The 23,457-nt window shown below is 37.0% G+C and overlaps 1 protein-coding gene across 2 annotated transcripts in view; it reads left to right on the plus strand.

Moving 5' to 3' along the window:
- Nucleotides 1-14,456, plus strand: part of ACMSD (aminocarboxymuconate semialdehyde decarboxylase) — a 64,506-nt gene extending 50,050 nt beyond the window's left edge. For both annotated transcript variants that reach the window (XM_073020261.1, XM_007964812.3), the window contains exons 9-10: nucleotides 10,671-10,769; nucleotides 14,219-14,456. In XM_073020261.1, coding sequence (XP_072876362.1) covers nucleotides 10,671-10,769; nucleotides 14,219-14,281 — 162 coding nt within the window. In that variant the 3' untranslated portion in view covers nucleotides 14,282-14,456. The remainder of the gene's footprint in view (nucleotides 1-10,670; nucleotides 10,770-14,218) is intronic.
- Nucleotides 14,457-23,457: the final 9,001 nt, after the last annotated feature.

Here is a 23,457-nt window from a genome sequence, read left to right on the forward strand (position 1 = left end):
AATGAAGCTGGATACCAGAGAGTGTATACTATACGACTCCATTCATATGAAGTTCTTGAAGAGGCAAAACCAGTCTATGATGAAAAAAAAGGACAAGTTATTACCTTTATTGGGAGAACTGAGAGGAGAGAATGACCAAGAAGGAGCATAAGGGAGCTTTGTGGGGTGATGCAAATGTGTTGTATTTTGATAGGGATGTGGGTAATGACAGTGTATTCATTTGTCAAAAATCAGCAAATTCATCACTCAAGAATTTGCATTTTACTCTATGTAACTATTACTTTTAAAAAAGACATTGAATGCTAGCTAGTAGATTTGCTTTTTGCAGTGGTGTGGGTTAACAATTCTGAAAATACTTCATTCTAGGCTCATGCAAATGAAGAAACAACATGAGTAAAATGGCAGGTGTCTCACTGTTGGATAAGGTAATTAGAAATATGAAGAGTAGGAAGATGATGAGAAGGTACCCTGTAGTGTTTGGACTGGAAATGGATATATTGGTATAACACATGGTTTTTAATAGAGAAAGATATGGAAATAAAGATGTGTGTGTATGGCAGGTATTTCCATATCAGTAGCAGTTATCACTTAGAGCACCCAGATCTTGGTTTCTAGTTACCATTTTCCATCAAAGGAAGCTAGTCAGATTGGAGAAAAGGCTGTTTCCAAGACAGAGAAAGTACAAAGTAAGCTAGAACAACATTTTGTACCTGAAAGTAAGGAAGTACAGTCAGCCCTCTGTATCCACAGGTTCCAAATCCACAGATTCAACCAACTGAATTGACCAACAGGTCAAAAATAGTTTTAAAGATAAAATAAACATAACACAGTAACAAATACAAATATAAAGAATAATACAGGCCGGGCGCGGTGGCTCAAGCCTGTAATCCCAGCACTTTGGGAGGCCGAGACGAGCGGATCACGAGGTCAGGAGATCGAGACCATCCTGGCTAACACGGTGAAACCCTGTCTCTACTAAAAAAATTACAAAAAAAAACTAGCCGGGTGAGGTTGCAGGCGCCTGTAGTCCCAGCTACTCGGGAGGCTGAGGCAGGAGAATGGCGTAAACCCAGGAGGCGGAGCTTGCAGTGAGCTGAGATCCGGCCACTGCACTCCAGCCTGGGCGACAGAGCGAGACTCCGTCTCAAAAAAAAAAAAAAAAAAAAGAATAATACAGTATAACAATCATTTACGTAGCAAAACTGTATTAGGTAATGTAAGTAAAGAGATGATTTAAAGTATGCAGGAAGATGTGCATAGGTTATATACAAATACTACATCATTTTAAAGGACTTGAGCATCTGAAGACTTTGGTCTTGAGGGATAACTGTACTCAAAGAATAGTGGGGAAATAGCATAAGGATACAGGAGTCAACTTGAAGAGATGATTCACATTGAGCAAATCTGAGATGATCTGGCTATCAAAATAAACAGTGATAATAATGGATTATAACCACTTGGATAAAATTAAGTCTATGAGTCCAAAATGATATAAATAAAAAGAATGAAAATATTAATAGGTGACCATATATATTTAATTTATATAAATTAACGTGTTCATATATATGAAGAAATCTCTTCTTTATAATGAATATAGAAAGAACAATACTTAGGAAAGTATTACTGAATGATAACACCAGTGGATGAAAGTTGGAAAAGGAACAAGATATTTACATGATCTCAAAGTAGCTCCCTACGAATTGCTTATTAATCATGAAGAGAAAAAACAGTGATTTCACATTAGAGAAACCCAGCAAACACCAACTTAACTAAACAATCAAAATTACCAATACTAAGACAAACTGATATCATATGCCCTGATATAAAGCACTGAATAAGACTCAATATCACTTCTGTAGTATTCCTATCCCAAATGTGTAATTTGTATACAATCACAAGGAAACATCAGACAAACACAAACTGAGGACATTCTATAAAATAACTAATCTGCAATCTTCAAAAATATCCCAGATGAAGAGTGACAAAAAAGGCCAACTGATCCAAATTAAGGGAAACTTCAGAGACATGACAACTAAATTTAATATGTGATCATCAATTAGATCTTTGACTAAGAACAATAATTAGCTATAAATCACATTATTGGGACAATTGACAAAATGTGAATATGAACTATGGATAATGAAATAACACTGTTACCAATGTTAAATTTCCTGATTTTGAGAAGTATACTGTGGTCATATAAAAAGTATCCCTTTTTTTAGGAAATAAACACTACTTTATTTAGGAGTAAGGAGCCATGATGTCTCCAACTGACATATAGCTCAAAGAAGTGTGTATATATACATAAGTATCTATGAGAAAACGATAAAGCAAAGAAGGCAAAGTATAAACAATTGGTAAATCTGGGTGAAGGTTATATGGAAGGTTCTTGAATTTTCTTGCAACATTTCTGTCAGTTTGAAATTTTGCCAAAAAAAAAAAAAAAATCCACCATATTCATTAATCAATTAGTGAATAAAAAATAGGAGTTCAGACTAGTCAGGAAACCATAAAATATTTGTCTAACTGTTCATGTTCTTTGCTCAATTTTTAATGGGGTTATTTGCATGGTGCTTTTTGCTGAGTTCTTTGAGCTCCTTATAAATTATAGATATTAATACCCTGTGTCAGGTATATGGTTTTCAAATATTTTCTCCCATACTGCAGGTTGTCTGTTCACTCTGGTAATTATTTCTTTTGCTCTGTAGAAGCTATTTAGTGAATTAAGTTCCATTTGTCTATTTTTGTTTTTGTTGCTTGTGCCTTTGAGGTCGTAGTCATGAATTATTTGCCAGACCAATGCCCAGGAGAGTTTTCCCTAAGTTTTCTCCTAGTATTTTTATATTTTCAGGTCTTGCATTTAAATTTTTAATCCATCTTCAGTTGATTTTTATATATGGTAAGAGATAAGGGTCCAAGTTCATTATTTTGCATGTGGCAATCCAATTTTCTCATTTATTGAAAAGGGTGTCCTTTCCCTAGTGTATGTTTTTGTCAACTTTGTCAAAGTTCATGAATAGACACTTCAAAAGAAGACATACAAATGGCCAACAAACTATGAAAAAATGTTTAATATCACTGATCATCTGAAAAACGCAAATTAAAACTACAATGAGATATCATCATACACTAGTATGAATGGCTATTATTAAAAAGTCAAAAATAACATATTAGTGAGGAAATGCAAAGAAAATGCTTATACACTGTTGGTGGCAATGTAAATTAGTACAACCTCTATGGAAAACAGTATGGAAATTTCACAAAAAACTAAAAACAAAACTACGATTCAATCCAGAATCCCACTGCTGGGCATCTACCCAAAGGAAATCATAATATCAAAAAGATACCTACACTTGTATGTTTATAACAGCACTATTCACAATAGCAAAGAAATGGAATTCACTGATGGACCTTCCTAAGGGTCCATCAGTGAATGACTGGATTAAGAAACTGTCATATATATGCACAATGGAATATTATTCAGCCATAAAAAAGTATGAAATCATGTCTTTTGTAACAACATGGATGGAACCAGAGGCCATTATCTTAAGTGAAATAACTCAGAAACAGAAAGTCAAATACCGCATGTTCTTACTTACAAGTGGGACCTAAATAATGTGTACGCACAGACATCAAGTATGGAAAAATAGACACTGGAGACTTGGAAGGGTGGCAGGGTGGATGGGGGTGAGGATGAGAAATTACTTAATGAGCGCTATGTACATCATTAAGGTGATCGTTACACGCTAAAAGCCCAGACTTCACCATTATGTAATATATCCATATAACAAAACTGCACTTGTACCCCTTAAATTTATATTTTTAAAAATCTGGTATAACTGGAAAACAGTGTGACTCATTTAGGGCTCCAGCAGAAAATAAGATGACATACATGAATTGGGAAAACTAAACTAATAAAGGGAAATTAATAAAGGGATTATTAACAAAGTTGTGAAAAGCTCCATTACTATTCCAGGCCACAGCTTGAAGCAAGAAAGGCTCTGTAAAAAGGGCCTGTGCTGAAGTCTTAGGTTTCAATTGCTGTGAAAGAAGGAGGGAAGGAAGGAAGGAAAGGAAGGAAGGAAAGAAGGAAGGAAGGAAGGAAGGAAGGAAGGAAGGAAGGAAGGAAGGAAGGAAGGAAGGAAGGAAGGAAGGAAGGAAGGAAGGAAGGAAGAAAGGCGGGCTTGTGGACAGGAGCTGAGACTTCTAGTTGGAGGCTAGATGACTCCATGGAAGACACTAAGTAATTAAGTACTTTCCTTTCATTCTACAATCTCCTGTCTGTGTTGCTCATTAACCAAATCCATCTGGAAGCCCAGGGTCAAGGGAGTCCATTGTATACTTCATACAAGTCAGTCTCCAGGGGACAAGTAGGAGTGAAGAAGGATGGAAAGTGGATCTGGAAGAGCAAGCAGCAGATATCCAGAATGAAGGTGGATCAGGGTGGGGGAGAGGCCAAGAGAGCAAAAGCAAGAATGAGAGTCACAGAGAGAATAGGAATGAACATGATGTTGAGTAAATACTTAGATGACAACTTCAATATTTAGGATAACATGCTGAGTTTTAATTGCCTGTGAGCCAGCCAAGTGTGGCTGTCCAGCAGGCAGTCACATACCAGGGCTTGAAGCTTAGGATGAGACTGACTGCCCAAGCAGCACAAATAGAGTGACAATGACAGAGAAGAAGTAAGTACTTAACACATAGATTTGCATTTTTCACCACCCATTTACTTTTAATCAAATGCGTTTGATTTTTTTCTCTATCACTCACTGAAATTGCATTTAATAAAGCTGCCAAATCCAATAGACACTATCTAGTCCTTATCTTTGTCATCCTCTTGTCTCTTGTGAATCATTACCTATTAAATAGTTTTCCTTCCAATATATCTCACTGCATTTTTTTTTTTTTTTTTTTTTTTTGGAGATAGGGCCTCGCTCTGTCACTCAGGTTGGAGTGTAGTGGTGCATAATCATAGCTCACTGCAGCCTCTATCTCCCAGGCTCATGCAATCCTTCCACCTCAGCCTCCCAAGTAGCTAGGACTACAGGTGTGTGCCACCACACTGTGATAATTTGTTTTACTAAGGTCTCACTATGTTGCCGAGGCTGTTCTTGAACTCCTGAGCTCAAGTGATCCTCCTGTCTTGACCTCCTAAAGCGCTAGGATTACAGGTGTGACCCACTGTGCTGGCTACATTTTTTTAAAAATATTACTTCTTTCTAGTTCTCTTTCCACCTCCCTGCCTCTCTCTGCCTCTTTTGTAGGTATTTTCCCTCTGTCCTCCATTTCCACAATCACTCCACCCACCAGGTCGATGATTCCTATGATTCTATCCTTAGCCCTCCTAATAAACCACAGAGGCCAGAAGTCAGTGGAAGACAAATTTTAAGTACGGAAGGAAGGAGGGAAGGAAGGAAGGAGGGAAGGAAGGAAGGAAGGAAGGAAGGAAGGAAGGAAGGAAGGAAGGAAGGAAGGAAGGAAGGAAGGAAGGAAGGAAGGGAGGGAGGGAGGGAGGGAGGGAGGGAGGGAGGGAGGGAGGGAGGGAGGGAGGGAGGGAGGGAGGGAGGGAGGGGAAAGAAACATGCTGTAAACCTATAATGTGAGAACTCTATTATTTCAAGCAAAACTATCCTTTAAGAATGAAGGAGAAATTAAGACATTTCTAGATGAACAAAAACTGAGCTAATTCATCATTAGCTCAGCGAATGATGCCATACAAGAAATACATACATTTCCTGCCATACAAGAAATGCCAAAGGGAGTTCTTTAGGCTAAAATGGAAGGACACTAGACAGAAGAAGTCACAAGGAAACTTAGACAATATTACATATGAATACAAAAACACAACATTCTAAAACTCACGGAATGCAGCTAGAAGTAGTACTTAAGTGAAAAATTTATAGCTGTAAATGCCTATATTAAAAAAGAAGAAAGACCTTAATTCGGTGGCCTAGGACTAGGCCTTGAGAGGTAGAAAAAGCAGAGCAAACTAAATCCCAAGCAAGCAGAAGGAAAAAAAAATAAATATTAGAGCAGATATAAAAGAAATAGATTATAGAAAAACAGGGAAAATCAGTAAAACCAAAATTTGGTTCTTTGAAAAAATCTACAAAATCAGCAAACCTTTAGCTAGACTGACCAACAAAAATAAAGAAAAAGGATTCAAATTACTAATACTAAAATCACAAATGAAACAGGATGGCAGTACTACAGAATTTACAGAAATAAAAAGAATTATAAGTAAAAATCTGAGCAACTAAATGCCAACAAATGAAATAAACTAAATGAAATTATGAAATTCCTAGAAAGACTACCAAAACTGGCTCAAGAAGAACTAGAAAGTTCAACAGGCCTATAATAAGTAAAGATATTGAATTAATAAATTTTCAAACTTCCCACAAAGAAAAGCTGATGACCAGATGGCTTCGCTGGTGAATTCTATGAAAAATGTAAAAAAGAATTAAAACAAATTCTTTACCAATGCTTCGTAAAAGAGCTCAGTAAACAAGGAGTGGAAGGGAACATCCTAAACCTAATAAAAGGCATCATGAAAAAACCCACAACTAACATGACACTTAATAGTGAAAGACTGAAAGGCTCTATTCTCATCACTTCTATTCAACATTGTACTGGAGGCTCTAGTCAAGGCAATTAGGCAAGAAAAACAAAAGGCATCTAGATTGGAAGAGAAGAAACAAAATTATCTCTACTTGCAGATGACATGGCCTTGTATATAGAAAATCCTAAAGAATCCACAAAGAAACTATCAAGGCCAATAGATGCAGCAAGCTGAGAGAGTACAAAATAAATAAAAAATTAATTATATTTCTATTTACTAGCAATGAATAATCCATAAATGAAATTGAGGACACAATTCCATTTATAATGGCATCAGCAAGAAAAACACTTGTGAAAAATATAACCTAAAAAGGCACAAAACATATACGCTGCTGTAATTCAAGCATGTTGGGAGGCCGAGGTGGGCGGATCATGAGGTCAGGAGATTGAGACCATCCTGGCTAACATGGGGAAATGCTGTCTCTACTAAAAATACGAAAAATGAGCCGGGTGTGGCGGCACGCACCTGTAGTCCCAGCTATAAGGAGGCTGAGGCAGGAGAATCGCTTGAACCTGGGAGGTGGAGGCTGCAATGAGCCAAGATCACACCACTGCACTCCAGCCTGGGGGACAGAACAAGACTCCATCTCAGAAAAAAAAAAAAAAAATACATATATATACCCTGTAAGCTACAAAACACTGATGAAGAAAATTAAAGAAGACCTAAATGAGAAGACAGTCCATGTTCATTGATTCAAAAACTTAATATTGCTAACTGGCAATACTCCCCAAATTAATCTATAGATTCAATGCAATCGCTATCAAAATTCCAGATGTCTTTTTTTTTTTGCAAAAATTGATAATTGTATGAAAATGAAAGGGGACCAGGCACAGTAGCTCATGCCTGTAATCTCACCACTTTGGGAGGCCGAGGCATTTTCCCTCTGTCCTCCATTTCTGCAATCACTCCACCCACCATGTTGATGATTCCTATGATTCTATCCTTAGCCCTCCTCATAAACCACAGAGGCCAGAAGTCGGTGGAAGACAAATTTAAAGTACAGAAGGAAGGAAGGAAGGAAGGAAGGAAGGAAGGAAGGAAGGAAGGAAGGAAGGAAGGAAGGAAGGAAGGGAAAGAGAGAGAGAGAGAGAGAGAAAGAAAGAAAGAAAGAAAGAAAGAAAGAAAGAAAGAAAGAAAGAAAGAAAGAAAGAAAGAAAGAAAGAAAGAAAGAAAGAAAGAAAAAGAAAGAAAGAAAGAAAGAAAGAGGGAGGGAGGGAGGGAGGGAGGGAAGGAAAGAAAGAAAAGAAAAGAAAGAAAGAAAGAAAGAAAAAGAGAGAGAGAAAGAAAGAGGGAGGGAGGGAGGGAGGGAAGGAAGGAAGGAAGGAAGGAAGGAAGGAAGGAAGGAAGGAAGGAAGGAAAGAAGGAAGGACAGACAAATGCGGTCAGGAGTTTGAGACCAGCCTGGCCAACACAGCAAAACCCTGTCTCTACTAAAAATACAAAAAGTAGCCTGGCGTGATGGCGCACACCTGTGATCCCAGGTACTTGGGAGGCTGAGGCAGGAGAATTGCCTGAACCCAGGAGGCAGAGGTTGCAGTAAGCCAGGATTGCACCATTGCACTCCAGCCTGGGTGACAAGAGTGAAACTCCATCTCAAAAAAGAAAATGCAAGGGATCCAGAAGAGCCAAACAATCCAGAAAAAGAACAAAATTGGCAAAGTCACATTCCCAACTTCAAAACTTCCTACACAACTACAGTAATCAAGCCTGTGTGGGACTAGCCTAAAGACAGATATAAAGATCAACTGACTTTCAACAAGGATGCCAATACAATTCAGTGTGATAAAGGATAGTCTTTTCAACATATCGTAGTGATATCCACATGTAAAAAAACAAATAAGTATAGTTGGACTCCTTCTTTACACCATGCAAATTAACTCAAAATGGATCAAAGACTTAAACTGAAGAACTAAAACCACAAACTCTTAGAAGAAACCATAGGTGTAAATCTTTGTGACTTTGGATTAGGCAATAGTTTCTTTGCTATGACACCAAAAGAACAAGCATCCAAAGAAAATAATAGATAAAGAAGACTTCATCAAAATTTAAAACTTTTGTGCTTCAAAGACAATACCAAGGAAGTAAAAAAGACAACTCACAGAATGGAGAAAATATTTGCAAATCATATATCTATAAGGCTCTAGTATTCAGAACACACAAAGATTTCTTATAACTCAATGATAAAAAGATAACAAAATGGACATGAATGTACACAAGGGATCTTAATAGGCATTTCTTCAAAGAAGAAATACAAATAACCAATAAGCATATGAAAAGATGTTCAACATAATTACTTATTAGAGAAATACAAATAAAAACTACAGTGAGATACCACCTCATATCTACTGAGATGGCCATAATAAAAAAGATGAATAATAATCAATGCTGGCGAGGATCTGGAGAAACTGGAACCCTCATACATGCTGGTGGGAATGTAGAAAGCTGCAGTCACGGTAGAAAATAGTTTCTCAAAATGTTAAACATGGACTCACCATATGCGCCAATACTTCCACTCTTAGGTACGTATTGATTCAAGCAGCAACATGGATGAAACTTGAAAACATTAAACTAAATGAAAGAAGGCTATATATTATGTGATGCCATTTATGTGAAATGTACAAAATAAGCAATTCTGGAGACACAGAGGGAATATTAGTGTTTTCCAAGGGCTGGAGGGAAAAGAGAATAGGGAGTCACTGCTAATGGGTATAGGATTTATTTTGGAGGTGATAAAAATCTGTGGTTATATAAGATGAATAAAATATTTTTAAAATATTCTATAATTAGTGAAAATGATTACACAAACTTATGAATATACTAAAACCCATTGAATTATACACTTTAAAGGGGGTGAATTTTATGGTATGTGAATTATATCTCAAAAAAAAAAGAAAAGGGAATCTTCTGACCCCCAAGCCCTAGTCCTCTTCCATGGAGGCAATTAATGTTACTTGTTTCTTAGATACCATCCCTGAAATAGACTGTATATATACCAACGTATATTTGTGGGTCTATAGGTCCCTTATTGAAAATAGAAATATAAGCATAGCAGACACATTGTTCTAGACTCTTTTTTCCTCTTTAAAACTTCAAGATCATTCTTTACACTGTAACTTGGAGATTATTCCATTTCAGTATATGTAAGTATTCTTTATTCATTTTTATTTGGGGATATTCTATAATTTAGTTGACTAGTCTTTTGCTGTTCCAAATAATGTTGCAATTAATTTCTTTGTATATCTTTCTAGCACAAGTGTATGAGTGGAATACATTTTGAGAAGTAAAATTTCTGGTTTGAAATTTTTTTATTTTATTTTGATAACTTGCCATTATTGATGTAATAATGTCTTTCTCACTTGATTATGAGTTCCTTGAGAAAAGGGACCATGTCTGTTTTGTTGACCAGGGTACATCTAGATTATAGCACACTGTCTGACATACTGCTTAATATATTTGTAGATTGACAAGCCTATGTGTTTTATTGTATAAAGTGTCAAACGGAAATTCAAAGCTATACTGTTCAAAAACTTACGATCTAGTTTATAGGAATTGTTTACAGGAATTGATCTAGAGATAGAGGATTTTCTTTTTCTTTTTTTTTTTTTTTTTACTTTTTATCTAGTTATTTGATTTTTATTTTTCCTTTCCTACTCTGTTAATAGTATGTTTTGGAAAATTGTGGAATCAATTGCAATGTATCATTCTAAGAAAGACAGAATTCCTTAATCTCATCTGAATATATATACATATATTTTAATAAATATCTATTTCTTATATTTCAGTATTCTATATTTCAGTTATTAAAAAGAGAGAATGGGGTTGATTTGCAACAAAGAGACCTAATAGTGACACCTGCTGGAAAAAAATGTCAGAATAAAATTTGAACCATTAAATCTTTTTAAAATTTTAGACCAGTTTTATTTTTCTATTAATCAGGAAGAAATGTGTTATTTTATGACAGGAATGTTTGTAATAAGTAAATATAATTGTTTAGGGGAGGCTCTTTTATGTTCTACAAAATTACAGGAAACAATATATTTTCTTTTTTTAGGATAAAGTCATTTTGGGAACCGATTACCCCTTTCCATTAGGTGAGCTGGAACCTGGGAAACTAATAGAGTCCATGGAAGAATTTGATGAAGAAACAAAGGTATAATGTCATTTACTTCACGGTTTTATTACTGACTTTTCCTGCTCTGAGTTTGGTTTCAGAGCACTTTGATACATGAAAACAAAAAACAGAGAAACCATTACACTGAATTCCCTAAAACTATTACTCTATCTCCATAAATAGCTAAACTATTAAAGGACAAAAAAAAATGACAAAGCTGAAAGTCAGCCTAGTACAACTAAATTCATAAACCCAAGAAATTGTATAGAAGCATATGATAATAAAATATCCCTGCATGTTAGATGGATCATAAGAAAAATGTATAAATTTTTTCTATATTATTTCTGTTACAAATCTACCAATCTCAAAAGTTGTAAGAACTCTAGTTGTAATGAAATAGTAATTCATTAGATAATGAAACTAAAGTCTCGATTAAAAGGACCCAAGGAAACAGATCCTTCAAGTAACTGGACTTCTTTTTTTTTTCTTTTTTTTACCAGCGTTTGACTTTTAAGGCGGGTAGATGATACTAATATGTGCTATAATGCTACTATTACCTAGTCTACCCCTTAGACTCCTAAACCAAGAAGAGTTTAAAATAAAATTCAGTGTCTTCAGGTTCCCTCTCCTTTGCCACTCCTTCCACACCCCCATCCTCCAAAAAAATAAGTCCTTCCTAAGACTTTCACTGCCCACCACTCCCAGAGGTCACAGATGGCCAAAAATAACAGCACGAGACTATATAAACTCTTAATAAATCTTACAAAAGTCTTAGTTGTAATCCTTTTGCATAATTCTTGTCTTTCTTCTAAACTAGAATCCAAGTTACCTTGAACTCTCTCTCCCTTAATCATTAAAGATATTGTTCATCAAATCTTCTCAATAGGCTTAAAGCACATTAACAGATGCCAAGAAGAATTCATTCTTCAGTATACTAGTTACAAGTTATTAACTGGGAAACCTCAGACTATTTTACACAGAAAGTGTCCCCTTTGGCATTAAAAGTCTTGAACTGACTTACCGAATATTGTTAAATATTTACCTGCTTCCTTCCTAAAGTAGGAAGCTATCGTAAAGACATTTTTGATCTTTTTTTTTTTAAACAAGAAAGGTTGAAAATGAAAAACTTTCTATTAACCAAAATTAAACAGAAACCAGATGACCCCAAAAATCCTGATTAAAAATTTAATGGAATAATAGTAATTATTACTACATGCCTTTTATTGTTTATTCTTATCACTTTCAAGTTTATCACTTTCAAGTTTTTTTTTATAATCTTGCATAAAAAAAAGTGATTGCTTATCACTTTCAAGTTTTTTTTTATAATCTTGCATAAAGGCTTTATACTGACACACATTCACAATGACATTCTGTACAAGGTTACTCATTGTAACGCTGTAATACTGAAAACAATCTTTAAGGGAATAGTTAAATAAATCTTAATATATCCACACAATGGAAATTACGCCACTATAAATAAATTAGAAATCAATTTCCAAGATATATTAAATTTTTAAAAGCAAGGTACAAAACAATTTGTGTAGTATACTTTCATTTGTAGATTGAATGTATCTTTTGTGAAAAAGAATCTTTATATGCCTGGATATAAGTATTTGTTTACGCAGTATAAACATAAAATATCTCTGGAACATAAACAAGAAACTGATAACTCTGGGAAGAAAAAGGTATTTGGATGGCAGTAGTGGAATGAAGTATCTATCCATTTTATACATTTTGAATTTCAAACCATGCAAAGGTAAATACCACTAAAGAAATTTAAAATAAAATACATAAATTCATTTGATAAGTACAACAACATTGGAAGGTACAGCAGTCCCCTCCTTATCCTCAGTTTTGCCTTCTACAGTTTCTCTTACCCCAGTCAACCACAGTCCAAAAATATTAAATGGGAAATTCCAGAAATAAACAATTCATAAGTTTTAAATTGCATGCAATTCTGAGTAGCATGGTGTAAGCTTACACACTGTCCTGCTCTCTCCAGCCCAAGATGTGAATCATCCCTTTGTCCAGTGTCTCCATGCTGTATCCACTCCCTCCCCATTAGTCACTTAGTAGCTATCTTGGTGATCAGATGGACTGTCGCCATATTACCATGCTTGTGCTCAACTCACCCTTATTTTACTTAGTAATGGCCCCAAAGCACAAGAGTAGTAATGCTGGCAATTCAGATGTGCCCAAGAGAAGCTGTAAAGTGCTTCCTTTAAGTGAAAAGGCGAAAGTTCTCAACTTAATAAGAAAAGAAAGAAAAATTATATGTTGAGGTTGCTGAGATCTTACTTTGTAAGAATGCATCTTCTATCTATGAAACTGTAAAGAAGGAAAAAGAAATTTGTGCACAGTATATATAGGATTTTATATAGCATCCACAGAGGGTCTTGAAACATATCCTTCATAGATAAGGGGGGACTGCTGTATACAGGTAGATGCATTCTACCATGAAGATATAGAGAAAGAAAACAAGACTTGGGAGTTGAGTGACTTGCCAAAGGCAATATAACTGGTAGGTTATAGCAAACTGATGCAATCCCAAATCCCTTGACTCGAGGAGCAGATCTCCATCCAACACTCTAAAGGATACATGGTACTAAGCTATCTTAAAAGGTAAAGCATATGGTTCCTCTTAGCCACAACAGTCACTTCTGAAATGTTCCTCTAGAGGAGGATGGCCTATGTATGCATTGGGGAAGAACCCTAAGAGGTCCAGCCTCAAATCACCCACTTTTCAAGACTGTGTAAGAACCCTGAAGTGGTCATAATATAGAAGGACACATTAATGGTATGGATGTCACACAACCCCATACATTTCTTCCATCCTCAGCTACCCATACCTGTCCTCTGCAAGCTGGATAAACAAATCAGTTAGGGTATCACAAAGTTACTTCTTAAATCTCTTCTTTCGGCAGAGTTGATATAGTTTATAGCTGGGGGGTCCATTTCTTATGTGAAAATTTTAAGATGTACAGATTTGTACCCTCATCTGAGACCCTTCATTTATATCACTTCTCTTGCTCTGAAAAAGCTTAACTTTTATTTGGGGTCATGTGAAAACAACAACACATATGCCTAGCACCTGGGGGATGGCTAGATGACTTCGGGGCGCCTTTTGCAGCCCTCTTGTCCCACAGACTTAACTGTACCTTTTCTCTGTATTTGCCTCCAAATGGTCTTAAGATTCAACCTGTTCGAGGGTCCAGTTTCCAAACAAGGGCACCTCCTAAAGAGGGCTCTCCCCTTTTTAAGTCTCTTCTCTCCCCCTACAATCAATCAAGTTTCGGATTTAGATTTCAAATAGCGGGGCAAAACATAGGTCAAGAGGATTTTGCTAAGAGATTCACCATATAACCTGCTAATGTTTTTCTCTCATATTGGGGAGCTAATTTTTTTAAACCTGATCAATGTAGTACTTAAAAGTACTTTAAAAAACAACCAATAATGCTTTAAAATAAAATATTTTCTTTTCTTTTCAGAATAAACTCAAAGCCAGCAATGCCCTGGCATTTTTGGGTCTTGAGAGAAAACAATTTGAATGACTGAATTTACTACAATGGCAAACTTTCAAAAGGATATTTCATTTTTGTTTCTAAATATGTATCAACAGGTATTAACAAAACCCTATTTTGAACTGTTTTACTCAGAAATAGAATCTCCAAAATATCCTAAATTATTCATAATAAAAATGATTCATAAGTGTTTTCATTCTGAAAAGCAGTACTTTATTTCACGTGCAAAAAAAAAATTATTTTCCCAGTGCTCTTTTAATTAATCTGGAGAAATACAAAATAAAATGTCATTAATGATTTTATGGAGAAAGATTCATCCTAGAGGGCTCAGGTAGGTTGTCTCTTTTGAATAAAGGTATATGAATTGGACTCAAATAACCTGTTCCATCCATCTTTAATACCTACCATTAGCCCAGAACTGGGCTAGGAATGCTTCAGCCTCCACAAAATAAGTAACATATGGAATATCCATACTCAGGGAGCTTCCAGACCAATTAAGGAGGTAAGAGATGTTCATGGAATAATTATTAAGCTATAAACTTTGACTTTGAGTGTCAAAGAAGAGGAATTCACTTTGTCTAAAACTGTGAAGCAGATCTTCACAGAGGGTGGAACATGAGAGTCCAGGAAATGAATAAGAAATTTTTAGGGTTAGAGGATGGGAAACAGGAAGGCAAAACTATGGGAACACAGCTGTGGTTTCAGACTGAATGAGACATCCCTTTTAAAAGTTTTTGTCTATAAATTCACTTCTACCAGAAGCTCTTTTGATTTTAAAATATTGAGCAGAATGTATAAATTTAACTATGGAAAGTTAATAGGGCAATACTAGGGTAGCCTTGTTTTACCCATTTCATTTATGGTTCCACTTGGGCTGCTGAAAAGGAACTTGGTTCTGGGATGGGTGATGAACAACTATGGTTCATCTGCCTCTGATTGAATTTCAAAATCAAGCATGATTTTTCAAAACCACCCTCTTGCTTTGGATTCATTCATTCTTTTCCCTTCCATTCATCTAGAAAATCAAGAGTTGAGTATTGCCATGTAATTTGTACTGACCCCTTTCCAGAATAAAGATGAGATCTAATTCTTTCTTCACTATGCTCACGCCATTATTTTCATTTTATATAGTTCACTGCCCCACCTCCTTCTCACCCTGCCCCCCACCATTTCTTTCTAGGACTTTACTCACCCACCACTCTGCTTATTGCTCCAATCTGCCCAAAAAGAAAAACAAAGTTGAACAAAGGAACAACATGAACTCTATGTTATTTTTTCCTTCCCCAATCTTTGGGGGTAATGTTTACACTTTTTCAAATATTCTATATTTGAGCACTCTGAACATAGCATTTAATGATTGTTTTATTATAAAAAGTAACCCAATCACTTTATTCAATATTATACACACACATCACATGCAGAGTGAATGGATACATTCATATTCACATGTTTTCTATGTGCCAGGACTATAGGAATGTTCCAGGCACTGGGGGTATAGATGTAAACAAACAAGATAAAATTCCTTCTCTGACAAAACCTACAATCTGAAGAGTGAGAAACATAAATAAGGTAAGGAAGAAGAAAAAGAGGAATAAAAGGAGGAACAGAAGGAGCAAAGGAAGGAAATTTTTCTTATACTGATAAACACTATGAAGAAATTAAAACGAAAATATGGTAGTGACTAGGAGAAAGATGGGGTAAAACATTAAATTGTAGAGTCAGAGAAGGCCTCTTTACAGTGGACTTTCAACTGAGATTTGAATGATAGAACAGGTAAGAAAATGCAAAGGTTCTGAGGCAAGAAAGCTCGTGATGAGTTTGTGAGCAAGGAAGAGAGATAGGGTAGGAAGCCAAAAAGTTGGCTAGATCAGTAGATCATGGTTAAGGGTTGAGATTTTTTTTTTTTTTTTTTGTGATAGAATCTCACTCTGTCACCAGGCTGGAGTGCAGTGGCGCGATCTCGGCTCACTGCAACCTCTGACTCCCTGGTTCAAGTGATTCTCCTGCCTGAGCCTCCTGAGTAGCTGGGATTACAGGCATGCGCCACCACGTCCAGCTAATTTTTGTTTTTGTTTGTTTTAGTAGAGACAGGGTTTCACCCTGTTGGCCAGGATGGTCTCGATCTCCTGACCTCATGATTCTCCTGCCTTGGCCTCCCAAAGTGCTGGGATTACAGGCATGAGCCACCGCACCTGGCCAAGATTTTTATATTGTTTCATAGGAAACCATTGAAGACTTTTTAATAGGTCTGTGACATGCTCGGACTTATGTTATTCTTTTAAAACAAACAAAAAAAATAGCAGGGTGCAGTGGCTAACACCAGTAATCCCAACACTTTGAGAGGCTGAGGCAGGAGGATTGCTTGAAGCCAGGAGACTGAGACCAGCCTGGGCAACACAGCAATCTCTATAAAAAAAATTTTTTTTTTAATTAGCTGGGTGTGGTGGCTCATTCCTGTAGTCTCAGCTACTCAGGAGGCTGGAGTGGGAAGATGGCTTAAACCCAGGAGTTCGAGGCTGCAGTGAGCTAGGATCATGCCACTGCACTCCAGCCTGGGTGACAGAGTGAGACCCTGTCTCAGAAAAAAGAAATGAGAGGAAAGGAGAGGAGAGGAGAGGGGAGGGGAGGAGGGGAGGGGAGGGGAGGGGAGAAAAAAAAGAAAAAAGAAACCCATATACATTAACAGCTTTTTAGAGACTTACTAAAGGGAGTCAAGAAAGGAAGTTGGAGGCTAGGCAAGAAATGATGGTGACTCAGGCACAAATACAAGAATGGGGATCATGAGATATGTTTGTAGGCAGAACTAACAGCATTTAATGATGGACTAAATGTGAGGAAGAGGGAGGAAGGGGAGGAAAGAAATCAAGGCTGACTCCTGGGTGTGTGAATGTGAAGTGTGTGTACACATGTGCACACCATGCTTTTGTCAATCAGTCTCCTATATCTGGACATTTAAATAATTCCTAATGTTTTGCAATTATAAATAATACTGCAATAAAATTGGATTAATTTCCCAAATCATACATATGGATAAACTACAACTCTGATTGGATCAAAGATTTAACTCTAAAATATTAAACTACGCAGGTACTAGAAGAAAAGATGAGAGAATTCCTCTTTAATCTGGGTGTAAAGAGGGTTTTCTAACTATGACTTTCCTGGGCACATAAACCTGGTGACATTTAAGCTTTGAGATGATTAATGGTAGTTAATGGTGTTAAACTCATCCATACTTTAAACATAGGTGCTTTGATTCCCATGCTTTTCACTTGAACAGCTCGGTAGATTAATTACCATTTACCATAATGAGGAAGACTATGGGAGAAACAGTCTTGAGAGGAAAGAGAATAAACAGTTCTGTAGTTGAACTTGTTATATTTCAGATGCCTCTAGACATTTAAGTAGGAATGTCAGGTAAGCACTTGAATGTACTAGTCTGGAGAGTTCAAGAGACAGGCTGGGAAAAATCACCAGTGTATAAAAGGTATTTAAAGAAATGAGACTGGATGAAATCACCTGGCGAAAAAGTAGAGCAGAGACGCAAAAGACCCTAGGCCTATTTCCTGGGATTCACTAACACTTAGAAGTTAGATGAAGGCTATACAAAAATTAGCCGGGCGTGGTGGCATGAGCCTGTAATCCCAGCTACTCGGGAAGCTGAGGCAGGAGAATCACTTGAACCTGGGAGGCGGAGGTTGCAGTGAGCCGAGATCGCACCACTGCACTCCAGCCTGGGTGACAGAGCAAGACTCTGTCTCAAACAAAAACAAAACAAAACAAAAGTTAGATGAAGGCACCAGCTTTGTGCACAGAAGAGTAGCCAGTGAGGTAGGAGGAAAACTAGGAAAATATACTCAGGAGTCAAGAACAGACAATGTTTCAAGAAGTCCTAACAGCTTTAGGCATACACACACACACACACACACACACAATCAAAGCTACAATACTATGGTATTCAACAGAACCATATGCCTCAGATATAACTCAATCCCTTTATCCCAAAATTTAATTCCACTTTTTATAGTCCCAACCCTGATGAATGGCATCGACCAGTTACCTAATTCTTCTCCTTCATCCATATGAATATACCATTAAATCCAAAAGATTCAATCCATTTCATATCTTTTATTTCTTATCTGTTCTTTCCTCCACATGGCTTCCAACTAAATTCAGGTCATCATCTATCAGCAGGATATTGAAATAATCCCTTATTTGTACCCCTGCCCTGCCCCTTGGCTTAGTCTGGTACAACCCATCTTCTACCTTGGTGCCAGAGAAAAATGTCCAAAGTATGTATTTGATTGTATCACTTTCTCTGTTAAAATTCCTCAGGACCTAAAGTGGTGGTTTCTAGGCTTTGGGATTTCATTGCTCAGTAACTCCCCCTTCAAAAAAACAAAACAAAACAAAAAAAACGTACTGCTATCTCTAACAGAGCACACCTCTCATTTTGAGTTGTGATTCCTATCTTCCTTCTAGACTGGACTTCCTTGACGGATGACCTATGCCTTCATTCACTCATGCATTCAACAAAATTTATTCAGCACTTATTATGGGCCAAGAACCATGCTAGATTCTGAGAGTATGAAAAAAGCAAACACGGTTCCTGCCCTCAGTTGTGCTTATAACCTAGTTAGGGAGACATGTATCAAGTAAGCAACAAATCGATATAAAATTGCTACCACGACAGGAGCTATGAGGGAAAGGCGCACAGTGTGTAGAAAGCTTATTATAAAGGATTTCTCCTAGCCAGAGTCACAGAAAGATTTTTCAGAAAAAAGTTTTGCTTCAGCCAGGATCTGAAAGCAAACAAGAGCTAAAAGGTTAAAAGGGAAGGGAAGAGTATTCCAGGCAGAAGAAACAGGATAAACGAAAACCTTGTGTCTGTGTAGGAAAACAGCCATTGTATGGCAAGAGTGACTCCATCTGGAAGGGGACTCGCCATGATAACTGATGTTTGAACATAGCATACCAAGGTGTTCTGCAGCAAGGTCTTTAAGCAATGCCTGTAGCATATATAGCCGTGCATAAAGATGCTTATCTAACCTCCCCAGTAGTCATGAGTTTCAGCAAGAAGGTCTGAGATGTAATCAGCTGCACCTGTTTGTACCCTAAAAGCTTGCCATACAAAGGACACTTTCTGAACGGTGAATGCAGGGACCCACCATTGCATGGCTACCCCAGATATCACTTCTGTTTGTCAGAGGCTATTAAATATTTCTTTCTGAGAAACTGAATTTGTCAGCCTCTTTCTTCAGCCTCTCACCTTGGGGGTGGGTTTGCATAGACCTGCTCACCATGGAACAGGCAGGAGAGAACACAGCAAGAAAGAAAACCACTGTGGCTGAAGATGACAAAGGAAGACATTCTTGGTAAAAAGTGACAAGATCATGTGAGGCCATAAGTCAGTTGAGGAATTTTATATATTGAAAAGCTGTGAGAACTCACAAAATGGGAGAAAATATTTGCAAACTACCCGTCTGACAAGGGATTAAGAACCAGAATCTGTAAGATGCTCAAACTCTACAAGAAAAAAATTTAATAATCTGATTTTAAAATGGGCAAAAGATTTGAATAGACATTTCTCAAAAGAAGACATACAAATGGTAGACAGGCATATGAAAATGTCCTCAGTATAATGATTCATCAGAGAAAAGCAAATCAAAACTATAGTGAGATATCATCTCACCCCAGTAAAAATGGTATTTTTCCAAAAGACAACCAGTAACAAATGCTGGCAAGGATATGGAGAAAAGGGAACACTTGTCCACTGTTGGTGGGAATGTAAATTAGTACAACCACACTGGGTAACAGTTTGGAGGTTCTTCAAAAAACTAAATATAGAGCTACTACGTGATCTAGTAATCCCACTGCTGGGTATATACCCAAAAGAAAGGAAGTCAGTATATCAAAAGTATATCTGCACTCTCAAATTTGTTGCAGCTGTGTTCACAATAGCCAAGATTTGGAAGTAACCTAAGTATTCATCAAGAGATGAATGGATAAATAAACTGTGGTACATATACACAATGGAGTACCAGTCAGCCATAAAAAAGTATGAGATCCTGTCATTTGCAACAACGGATGGAACTGGAGGTTGTTATGTTAAGTGAAATAAGCCAGGCACAGAAAAACAAACTTTGCATGTTCTCACTTATTTGTGGGAGCAAAAAATTAAAATAATTGAATTTACAGACATAGAGAGTAAAAGGATGATTACCAGAGACTGAAGTGGATAATGGGTTGGGGAATGGGAATGGCTAATGGGTACCAAAAGTAGTTAGAAAAAATGAGTAAGACCTCATATGTGATAGCACAATAGGTGACTATTATAGTCAATGATAATTTAATTATACATTTAAAAATAACAAAGTATATAATTGAGTTGTTTGTGACACAAAGGATAAATGTACGAGGGGGACAGATACCCAATTTACCAAAATGTGATTAATATGCATTGCATACCTGTATCAAAATATCTCATGTAGCCCATACTACTATGTACCCACAAAAATTAAAAATTAAAAAAAAAAAAAAAAAAAAAACAAGAGTTGGAGGCAAAGAAGCATGGATTGGATCTTATGGTCACAAGCCAAGAAAGGCCTAGAGTCACCAAAAGCTGAAAGAGCCTAGAAACAGATTCTCCCCAATAGTCTTCAGAGGGAGTACAGCCCTGCTGTTTTAGTCCAGTTTTCACTGCTCATAACAGGATACCTGAAACTGAGTAATTACTTCTTAGACTTACGGAGGCTGAGAAGTCCCAGGTTGAGGGGCCACATCTGGTGAGGGCCTTCTAACTGGTGGGGACTCTGCAGAATCCCAAGGTAGCACAGGGCATCAAATGGCAAGGGAGCGGAATGTGCTAGCTCCAGTCTCTTTCTCTTCTTATAAAGCTACCAGTTCCATTACTGTGACAACCCATTAATCCATTAACCTATTAATCCATTCATGAGGGCTCTGCCCTCGTGACCCAATCACCTCTCAATACTGCCACATTGGGGATTAAATTTCAACATGAGTTTGGGAGAGGACAATCATTCAAACCATAGTCCCTGCCAACACATTGATTTTAGATTTCTGGCCTCTAGAATTGCGAGAGAATGAATTTCTCTTGTTTTAAGTCAAAAAACAATACCAAAAGAAAACAAACAACAACAACAACAAAGAAAAGCAATGAGAAGGTTTTTTAGTAGGGGATGGCATTAATTAGAGCTGTTCTGTTTTTTTTTTTTTAATCCTGCTCCTGTGGGATAGAATTCAATTTTGAAAAGATTCCTCTGACAGGTTGCAGGACGGCAACAGCTTGCAGGGGAGCTTAACTGAAATAGCTTGGGCCAAGGTGGTGGTAGTGTTGCTGGTGGAGAAACATACGTAATAGACTGCAGAGATAGTAAGAAGGGTCAACAGAAAGGCCTTGGTGATGGGTTAGATATGGGAGATGAGGATTAGAGATATCAAAGACGACCCCTGAGTTTCCGTCTTGCATAAATGGAAGTAGTGCCATTTTACTACAAGAGGCACAGAGAGAAGAGAGAAGACCAGGTTGGAAGGGCAGGATTATGAGTTTAGTTTGGGGAAATATTGAATATTAATGCCTTTGAGACATACAAAAGGGAAAGTCGAGTGTGCAGACTTATGCAGTTTGAATTTTCTAGCACATAGTAACAGCTCCATTAGCATTCACTGGATAAACACTAAAATAAAAATAAGTAAACAGTAAAAACAAAAATAAGTAAACAGTAAAAAACAGTTTTTTGCTCCTAAAATGAGCAAAGAAAGGAACTGCAAATCAATCTTCCTGAGTATGCTGGCAATTCATGCAGTTCTGAGTGTAATCCAAATGGCGAGACCTCACAAATTTGTGACTATCTACAATGACTTGAGTGTTCACTATCCTCGTGAGTCTTTCTCCCTGGCTCACCCGCCTAGTAAGCCCTTCTCCTTGGCTCATAGATGGATGTCTTCTCCCTGTGTCTTCACATGGTCTTTCCTCTGTACATGTCTACATCATGATTGACTCTTCTTCTAGGACACCAGTCATACTGGATTAGAGCCCACCCTAATTGACCTAATATGACCTCATTTTAACTTAATTCCCACTTAAAAGAACCTGTGCCCAAATATAGTCACATTCTGAGCTACTGGGGGTTAACACTTTTGGGACACAATTCAGCCCATAACAAATGCCTTATGTATATTCACAAACCAATCTGGCAATGTCCATACCAGGGATGTCATTTGGTGACAGCAGACATTCTTCTCAGATGCCATTAGCAGCACAAGGTTCTGAGGAAAGGTAAAGAGAATAACCTCCTCAGTACCATATTTGATTGCCTGGCCCTGGAACAACATTGCTTACACAGTGAATCTGCTCATAACACAGAATCTAGAAAAGTCACTCAGGAAAATCACCTTTTCAGCGTTTTATCTCCTTCCTTATCTACTGCAAGCACTTCTCCAAAAACAACCTTTTTAAAACACTCCCAACACCACCAGATTCCAAAAGAGAAACAACCACTCACAGCCATCCAAGCATCTTTCTCTTTTCCTTGTACAGTACCTTCTCCTATATCCCCTAAAAAGGAAGCCAGTACTGGCTCAGCCTAATTCATATTCCCCGACCAGAAAGCTTAAATCTATTCAACGTAATCACTTTAGATTAACATACCAAGACAAATATCAGCTTTAAATTTGTTTAACTTAGATGATTATGAAGACTTTTCCCAATCAAAATTGAAAAAAGGTAAACTGAAGTTTCCATTTCTGAAAATAAGACTGCTCACAACCTAAAAACGTCAAAGTTTATTTTTAAAAAGTCAACACAAACATATGTAGAAGTTCAAACAGATCAAATTCAACCTATGTCTCCCAGTCTACACCCCTAGAAGGAACGAATTTTACCTGTTTTGCGTGTGTGTATTCTTGCAAACACAGTCTACGATTATACAAGTATTTACATGTATACATTCCTTTTTTCATTTTAAGCAAACAGTAGAATTTGCCCTTTCTGGTACCTTTTAAGTACCTTGCAGGGTACTTAATGCCTTGGTGATCATCCCACATATAAACTGCCTCTTTCTTTTTAATGGGTGGATCCTATGAATGAAAATTACACAGATTACATAGATGCACCATAATCATAGAGTCCTCAATGCATGGACATTCATGTTTCCAAACTTTTGCAATTATGAACTGTTACCAAGAAT

Source organism: Chlorocebus sabaeus, chromosome 10 (genome assembly GCF_047675955.1).
Source record: "Chlorocebus sabaeus isolate Y175 chromosome 10, mChlSab1.0.hap1, whole genome shotgun sequence".
NCBI lineage: Eukaryota > Metazoa > Chordata > Mammalia > Primates > Cercopithecidae > Chlorocebus > Chlorocebus sabaeus.